The 9,675-nt window shown below is 39.8% G+C and overlaps 1 protein-coding gene across 1 annotated transcript; it reads right to left on the bottom strand.

The window, feature by feature from the left end:
- Positions 1–3,455: 3,455 nt before the first annotated feature.
- On the bottom strand, positions 3,456–5,320 carry LOC127662282 (vitelline membrane outer layer protein 1-like). Its single transcript, XM_052153412.1, has 4 exons — positions 4,979–5,320; positions 4,634–4,761; positions 4,378–4,491; positions 3,456–3,639 (listed from the first exon to the last, which is right to left on the bottom strand). The coding sequence occupies exons 1-4, from the start codon at positions 5,186–5,188 to the stop codon at positions 3,456–3,458; spliced, it is 636 nt and encodes a 211-aa protein (XP_052009372.1). The 5' UTR covers positions 5,189–5,320.
- Between the last annotated feature and the right edge of the window lie 4,355 nt (positions 5,321–9,675).

Consider the following 9,675-nt stretch of genomic DNA (forward strand, 5'->3'; position numbering starts at 1 on the left):
AAGGCGGAGTTTAGAATGAATGCTTTAGAATGGATCATTGAACGAGTCATTGTTGACACTGGGGAAAAAAGGTAACGCTGCAATTTAAATTATGAGCAAAGGAAGGTGTAGGTGGCTTCCTCGAGGCGCACTAGTGACTGACTCTTGAGGCTGTAGCCTATAGCCTCCTCTTTAGCATGCCCGCCGCCTCCCCCGGTTTGAATCCCGCTCAGAGCAGGTCAAACAGGACTGGTTACAGTGGTGCCGTGACCCAAATGGGAGTATACTACTAAGAGAGACTACAGTGGTTCCAGTGTTTTGACCTTGGATGCATGTGAATCTATTGTATGAGACCTTAAAAACAAAATTAGGCATGTTTAAAAACCATAATAGGTGTGCTTTAAAGATGATTCCTGATTACCTGCTCATGCACTAGTTAATACCTCACTTGTCTAACCATGTAAACATGAATACTTCAGGGTTAAATATTGATTTTATACTTTCTTATCGCTCAAATGCACAGTGTAGGGAGTCTGATTTAATCATGTCATGATTTATGAGGGATCCATACCTTAGCAGGCAAAAGCGATGGAGATTGGTCTCTAAAGGCCCGTCAGTGTTTATTTGGAGATGTCACTGTGATAAGGTCATCTACTGTCAGTCGCTCAGACAGGTCTGCTTAAGTAAACAGCCAGTCTGGATGATTGCACACTGCTGTGAAATGCTTTAAAATGAACATGAAATGTACTTTCTTGATGGCAAGTTTTACACTTACGTGTTGAATTAGACTTTATCGAAAATGTGCATGAATAAAAATGGGTCAATGCATGCATTATGCCTTTGTAAATGCAGATATGCCAATTTTCGGCTTGTTTGCATTTAAATCACTGTCTTGATAGAGACATTCATGTTTAGCTGATCAAATGAAGATACTGTACAGCGGCACCAACAAGCATTTGGACACTTACAAATGTCTGAATGTCATTGTATAACAAAATATTGAAGCAAGCGACCAATGAAGCTGGAGCTTTTCTTTATCCGTTGTTTTACCATTTCAAACCTAACAAACAGATTAGTGTGCAACGTTTTGCTTAATAAAAGTAGACATTTTTAAGTGTTGCATGACCAATGTTGGTCACTAACTCTAATTGGCAAACTCAAACGATGAATTATTAATTTCATTAATGGCTCTACATTAACAGACGGGCTTTTAAAGTACATTATGGCTTTTAAACAAATATGTAAGTGTAACAATTTCCCAGTTTATCCACTAGAGTTCAGAAGTGGTTTATTTATCTGAGAAGGTGTAGCTGGATGAGAGTTGATACAGCATGAATGTTGCATTATATTGTTGAGGTTGGAATCCAGACAATACTCTTTAATGACAATACTACATGACAGGGGCATTTGTGGTATTTGAAAACATCAGCAGTCATTCAAAAGCAGCTAAAAAAGGCTCTAAAGAATTTAAAATATATTTAACCTGATGATAAACTGGAACCTTTGCTCAGCTAAATGCAAGTGTGAAAATCTTTAAATATTCAAGCTCAGCTTAATATGCAGAGACCACTTTAAGTGCTATAAAAATGGCAGTTTGTTTGAGGGACCCAATGCTGGATCTAAGGGAGTGCTGGGGTGGGCTTTGCCCCCCCAAATGATCCAAATGCACCCCATGCGCAAGTGAAGCAGTTGGCGTTATGGTGCCAACCAAATGCGCCGGAAACACACTCAAAACAACAACATCAAAAACACTGGCGTTACCAACCACTCCCCCCTGCTCAATGCCCCCTAGTGAAAAAAACTATACTTTATTGTATTTGAAATATATTCTCTTTTTAATTGTATTTTGCAAATATACTGACCAAAAATTTACTATATTTAAAGTATATTAGCATCACATGTTTACCAATTTTCACAATACAACATTTAACACACTTTAAAATAATTGTACTTTAGTATATTATCTAAAAATATACTTGAAGTGAAAAATTCTGATTATTTTTTAAAAGTGTATTTATTTGCAATTTACTTAAAAATATATTTTAGGCGAGTGGCCATCAGGCGCGAGTGTAAAAATTAGCATTTCAGCAAGAAAACATAACAATGCGTTGTTTGTATGTGGCAGCTGTTCCGAAATTAATGAATTAATTTATTTTTGTTTCAGCGTTCTTTTAATTTAAAATTGGTTGGTGTAACTGCCTCCCATCGGCGGTTTAAATTCTAGCTGTTTATCCTGCTATTTATTGATACCTATAGTAACAGTAGTTTGGAGGCGGAACTATTCATTGCGGTGCTCGTGTTCCGCGCGGAACTAATTAAGAAAACACCTGTTGAGCGAAGCGCCAAAAATGACGACAGAAAATACATCAGCGAGAGCTGCACAAAGTAATAAACATGTTAGCAGACAAACCTAGAAGAAAGAAGACGAGGAGAAAAATAAAGGCAGGCAGCCTACAAGGTATTTTAACCATGACCTCCTACCTCATGTCTGTCATTGGAGGGAGTTACAGTTGGTACATTTTGTTATGTTTTACAATTATAAAACCACGTGAGATTTAAATAAACACTGTTTGTTATTGAAGTTATATGTTATTTATTGTAATGGCCTTGAAAACAAGTGCATTCATCATTGGGTAAAAAAGTCCCTCAAGAAATTCAGCTTAAGTATGCAAGGAACACATTTAAAGTACTGTCTTGTGTAAGATGATGTAATGTTTAAAGTATATTGTACAAAGTATAGCTAAGTAATGCTAACAGTTTGTTATTGAAGACAAAGTGTGCAATTTGTAGGATTTGGAATAAGCCAAAGGTGTTACTGAGCATATATTTTTACTCAAATATAATAATACACTTATGGTATATTGCTTGTTTGTTTTGAATACGCTCGCAATTAATTTGTAATGTACTTGTAACACAAATAAAGTACACTTAAATATCACTAATCAAGCATGTAATTACCCTGCACAGCCATATACTTAAAGTATACTTGAAGTTGTTCCAGTTAATCCCACAATAGTACACTCAATACATTTAAAGTTATGCTTTACTAAAATGTAATTAAACTAAAATATACTTAGTAGAAAATGAGTTGTTCCAAAATAGCACACTTCAAGTTAACTAATCATTAACACACTTGGAAGCATACTGATAATTAGTCTGGTTTCAAGTATAGGCTACTAAGCATATTTTCTTTTCACCAGGGCCCCTTCATCATTTGTTATTGCCCCCCCAATGTGAGATTTCTAGATCCGGGCCTGGAGGGACCCGCACAACCCAACATTACAACATGGTCTCGCTCGACCAATGGTGGGTCTACCTGTTTGTATGAACAATGGCAGACAGAAGGTGTTTAAAAACAACTTTTATTTTTGCAGTTCCATTCGGGTGGCACAGAAACTACACAATGTAACTCAAATTAAACTTTTCTGTAGCTCAAATGGTATTTTTCATGGATGTAATTTAACAGAATGTAATTTTTAGGTGCAGCAGTACATCGTCACGTCATTGAGAGACGTGTCATCTCCGCTGCCCTGTGGCAACTCAATTCTCGTCTTGATGCCGCAGATTCCTTTTCCTTGACACGTGTAGCTCCAGTCGCTCCAGTCGCCCCACATCAAGCCGCTCCCATCCAGTATTTCCCCGCTGTTACTGCATGTGAATCTGAAAATGCAGATACAACAAGATTTAAACTAACATTCACTGGGGTGTACACGGATAAAAACACTTAAAGCAAAAACACTCCGCACATCTTATCACGTGACTCGCAGCACGTGGAGATTCATGCTACTCTCCACGATCCACACACAACTCACCACACGCCCCATTGAGAGTGAGAACCACTAATCACCACCACGAGGAGGTTACCCCATGTGACTCTACCCTCCCTAGCAACCGGGCCAATTTGGTTGCTTAGGAGACCTGGCTGAAAAATGCCATGAAATTTGACTAGATCACTTGATATTAGTGACAGGTAACCCTCATTTGGGGCCAAGCACCGAAGGTGTGTAATCAGTTGGGTCAGATTTTCAGAGCAAGCCTCCCAAAAATGACAAACCAGAAGTGTGCATCCGTTTGAAGTTAGCCTCGTAAACAGTGGTGCAAAAATGGGGTAAAAGGCACATGCATCAAAGTTGGTGCATTTTGCACTTGGACATCAAAACGCTAGGATGCCGGATATTAACAAATAAGGATGTCAAAAGGTTATAAAAATGTTGAAATTGACTTCCATTGTAAGTGCCTCAGTGTAAAACAGGTGTGAGATTTTTTTTTTATAGAAATGGAGGTGCAAGTCAAAATACATTTGTGTTGTAATCAGCATTATACCACAGATGCTGTCAATTAAGCTTTAAGAAGACGAGATTAGGATGAGATCAAGAGCTTGTGCTTAATTGTACTGACCTGATATTGTTTGCGGCTGTATCATCCCCCTTTCCTTGGGACTGTTCTACTCTCAACTGAAATGTTTTCAAGAATCCAGATGAGCACCATTTTATATTTGTCCATGTTCCCCAGCTGAAAAAAGACAATTTTCATAAAAAAAAATTCAGTTCAAACTTCTTGGAACAGGAGGCTGCTCCTCTCCTCATGTTTTAACTTGGTTATGCTTCAAGTCAAACCTCAATGACTCCAATGAAAAAAAAACCAAAACCATTACCTTCCTACTTCTGACTGTACAGTTGAGTAGTGCTTATGACTATATTCCGAGTTTCTGGACGGGTCAATGCAGTGAAGACGAATTCCATTGAGTGCGGTGTCATCTCCATCGCCCTGAGTTCCTTCCACCTTCAGAAAAACATTAAACACATGTAGTATACTTCAAGACAATTCTGTACTTTAGAACCACTAGCAATCTTGTAGAGCTTGCTGGAAGCCAGTCCATAGTGACTTTTCACCGTCTTCTTGACCAACAATTGAATATGCAATCTCTACATTTCATGGACCACCCCTACAGGGGTTTAAACATGCAAAATGATCTAGAACCACATTACAAATATGATACCTTAAGGCTAAACCCTGCGGCATATGTTCCGGTTGGACACATTTCCTCCTGTCCCCAAGACCCCCAGTGCATTCCATTGGACACTGTCATCACTGATATGTATGACCTGGTGATGCTCCGCTCGTGACGTCCCAATGAAGACTGGATGCTGACATGGGGCCCCAAAATAACTAGCAGGGAAATCACTGTCATGGAAATGAACCGATACATTGTTTCAGAATAACCCAATGTACTGTTGCGTTGGAAAATCAGAAGCGAAGACCAGGAGACTTGGTTGTATCTTCAGTAGGATTCTTTGAGAACACGAGCTGTCGGTAGCTGCAGTCATCAAATCTGAGCAAGGGAACTTTACATTGTAGTTTATATACCTTTAGAGGGCAGTGCTTAGAAATGGAGACAAAGCACCTAGGTGACGACCTTGCCCTAGACTCTAGAGTGTTACCAACCCTAATTCAATCAGCATAACTATTCAAACGCATAGATGCTAATCCAATCAGCCTCACTATTCAACGACTGGGGCTGGGGTTCAAAGAGCCATTAAAGACAAAGGGTGAGCGTCTCCATAATCTGACGCATTTAACTTACAATAGAGAGAACAGGACTGGCAGTAATCTCTTGCTGGAAAACTCTGTTTAACAGCTGATATAATCATCATCTCTTCCTTCAAATGCTAAATGCAATCTACTCTATATTGTGCATATCTGACTAGTCATAATTAAGTTAAGATATATGCAATGCAACTTTGACCAATCATTTGTTTCCTTAAAATTGCATTGAAAACTATTTTCAGATACAGTGGATATAAAAAGTCTGCACACCCCTGTTAAAACAGCAGGTTTTTGTGATGTAAAAAACAAAAGATAAATCTTATCAGAATTTTTGCACCTTTTAATTTAAAAATGTCAACCTATGCAATGCTACTGAAAACCAAAGTGACACAATTAAAATAAAAAATGTAGAATAACCTAAATAAATAAGAGTTCACATCCCTGAACTAATACTGAGTTGAAGCCCCCGTTGATTTTATTACAGCACTCAGTCTGTTTGGATACGAGTATATTAACTCTACTTTACAAAAACGTTCCAGATCGGTCAAAGTTGCCATGTATAATTCCGGGAAAAAACTATTTGCCCCCTTAGTTACTAAATCCCCAAATCTGTGAAACTCTATTCATAATGGGGTTCAGCTGGACTAGACACACACAGTCCTGATTACTGCCAACCCTGTTCAATCACATCAACACCTAAATACAACTTTTTCAGCTGCATGAAGATGGCTAAAAGGTCTCACCCAGCAGCACACTATGCCAAGGTCGAAAGAAATTCCAGAAATGATCAGGGAATAGGTGAATTTAATACATCAGTCTAGGAAGAGTTACAAAGCTATTTCAAAGGCTCTGGGACCCCAAATAATCCCAGTGAGATTCATTATCTCCAAATGGAGAACACTTGGCACAGTAGTGAACCGTCCCAGAAGTGGCCGACCTTCCAAAATTCCTCCAAGAGCGCTGTTCATGACAACTCTATCAGAAAGACACTCTCCAAAAATGGCAACCATGGAAGAGTGGCGAGGAGAAAACCACTGCTAACCCAGAAGAACATTAAGGCATAGCATCTGGCCCAAAAGCTTGGGGGGGGCTGTTCACTGTCTTTTTCTGCATTTCACAGCACCGTCTTGTGGTCCATTCTGCATAACGCTGTGGCTCATTGTAGCTTATCACGGCCCATTAGGCCCGCTCGGTTCTCCCGATGCCAAAGTGCGTCGGCCCACCGCGAAAATGCCCGGTATGCCAGATTACCAGTCCAGCACTGCCAGGGAGCAAAATACACTCGGCCGTCTCCTGTCCGCAGGCTGGATACCTGTTTACTCACTTGCTGATTCTGGTCGAATCAATCAGCCCAGATGTGCCGGAGTTAAAGGAATGTTCCGGGTTCAATACAAGTTAAGCTCAATCAAAAAAAGTGGGGTCAGTGGGGTCAATCTTTGGAGGGTTTAAAGGCAGATATGTGAAACTTTTTATAATTTATATATAGGGTGACCAGACATTGCGGGACAGTCCAGTATCCAAGCACTTTTTCTAAAGTCCTGTCTTATTCTGAAATAAAGTCATGTTTTCTCATATTTCCCCTCTCCTAAAATGTCTCTAGTGCCCATGCGGCTTTCTCAGTCACGTGAGTATTCTAATCAAAGGTTGCCAAGGATACGGCTTGTAAAACCAATAAAATCACACTGTGTTATTTTGAAATACATGACTGGATTAAACTATCCAATCACAATCCACTATCAATAGACGTCCAGTTAGTGAACAGCTGGAAGAGTCAATTTTGGGCACACAGACGAAATTGCAGCTGGAAAAATGTCAAGGAAGCGTGCATGTACATTTAATGAGGATCTTCAAAGAGTTTACATTTCTAAAAAAAGGAGTCTCAGACAAAGCCTAGTAAAGTGAGGTGTGAGACCACCACCAAAAACTAAGTCGCTCAGATGTGAAACCCCAATTATAAAAAAGCCCAAAGGACACTCTTAAGGTACCCCATGGGGAATTAGCCTTCCGGGTTCACTTAGAAATAGACGTCACTGCTGAACAGCTCCATTCATTTTAAAACTCAAATTCTGTGTAGGGTGTCGTACATATGGATTGTTTTTTTATTTGCTGACTTGACCTGCTTTGGAAGTGTTAATATGCATTAAATGAATTGTATGCATTGTGTTGAAATATGGTTTGAGTTACTCTTGTAGTCCATGTCTCAAATCTGCACAAGTTGCATCAGCAACAGTCTTTCCATTGAGTGAGAAGCTGAAATATTGATGAGCACACAACAAACAGGTGGAGCGGTTTGAAGTAATCCAGCAGGGGACAGTGTGTTAACTACAGCATTTTCAAATCCACATGGAATAGCCTCTTTAAAAAAAGCAGACATTGTTTACAGTTGAAGCCAATGTAACGGAAGCCAGCTGGTAGGTGACTGACTCTTGAGGCTGTAGCCTATAGCCTCCTCTTTAGCATGCCCGCCGCCTCCCCCGGTTTGAATCCCGCTCAGAGCGGGTCGAACAGGACTGGTTATGGTGGTGCCGTGACCCAGATGGGAGTATACTACTAAGAGAGACTACAGTGGTTCCAAACTGGTTTTTCATAAGAACCCCCAGATTTTGCAAGTGAAGAAAAATAGTTTACTGTACAGAAGTGTCCTTAAAATCAGACATTGGAATTTACTAATATTATCATGAGCTGTGAAGGCCCAACATGCAAAGAACGACATATGGGTAAATGAGTACATTTGTTTATTTATTTATTTTTGGTCCAGGTCTATTAAGTTATCAAATATATTAAAAATGTAGTTTACACACACACACACACAAAAAAACTACATTACTGCATTATTTTCTGTGTTATTTTTTGTGGGGTTTGAATAAAAAAATAAAAATTCTAAGTAGTTTTATTGTTCAGAGACAGTAAAAACTAATCAAAGTCTCATTAAACGTTAAAATTCTCGAAATAGATTTATTTTATTTTTTTTTACTTTTTCACCCAATTTGTAACGCCAATTCCAAATGCGCTCTAAGTCCTCGTGGTGGCGTAGTGACTCGCCTCAATCCGGGTGGTGGAGGACGAATCTCAGTTGCCTCTGCGTCTGAGACCGTCAATCCGCGCATCTTATCACGTGATTTGTTGAGCGCGTTACCGTGGAGACATAGCACGGGTGGAGGGTTCACGCTATTCTTCGCGGCGTCCACGCACAACTCACCACATGCCCCACCGAGAACGAACCACATTATAGCAACCACGAGGAGGTTACCCCATGTGACTCTACCCTCCTTAGCAACTGGCCCAATTTGGTTGCTTAGGAGACCTGACTGGAGTCACTCAGCACGCCCTGGATTCAAACTCGTTAGTCAGCGTCTTTAACATTGAGCTACCCTGACCCTCTTTTATTTTTACTTCTTAAAAAAAAAAAAAGATTTATATGTATACATATATATAACATCAGCCAAAACATTAAAAGCACCTGCCTAATATAGTGTAGGTCCCCCTCGTGCCAACAAATCAGCGCCAACCCGCATCTCAGAACAGCATTGAGATTATATTCCTCTCAGCACAATTGTACAGAGTGGTTATCTGAGTTACTGTAGACTTTATCAGTTTGAACCAGTCTGTCCATTCTCTGTTGACCTCTCTCATCAACAAGATGTTTCCGTCCACAGAACTGCCGCTCACTGGATGTTTTTGGTTTTGGCACCATTCTGAGTAAATTCTAGAAACTGTTGAGTGTGAAAATCCCAGAAATACTCAAACCAGCCCGTCTGACACCAACAATCATCCATGTGATTATCTAATCAGCCAATCATGTGGCAGCAGTGCAGTGCATAAAATCATGCAGATACAGGTCAGGAGCTTCAGTTAATGTTCACATCAACCATCAGAATGGGGAAAAAATGTGATCTCAGTGATTTGGACCGTGGCATGAGTGTTGGTGCCAGACAGGCTTTTTCTAAAAGCCTAAAAATACGACAAAACATATTATTCAAATTTTCTTGATCCTCTTTTGTCTTTGTTTCCTACTGAGGTTTATGTTGGATTTAGGATTCCACACGGATATCAGCATCTCCCTGGTTTAGATTTTAGGATTTTTCCGAGGGACAAGCCCAGATGAAATGTGTGCAGAGCCCATGAATTTATATAAGATAAGCGTCTCTC

The sequence above is a fragment of the Xyrauchen texanus genome, chromosome 22 (assembly GCF_025860055.1).
Source record: "Xyrauchen texanus isolate HMW12.3.18 chromosome 22, RBS_HiC_50CHRs, whole genome shotgun sequence".
NCBI lineage: Eukaryota > Metazoa > Chordata > Actinopteri > Cypriniformes > Catostomidae > Xyrauchen > Xyrauchen texanus.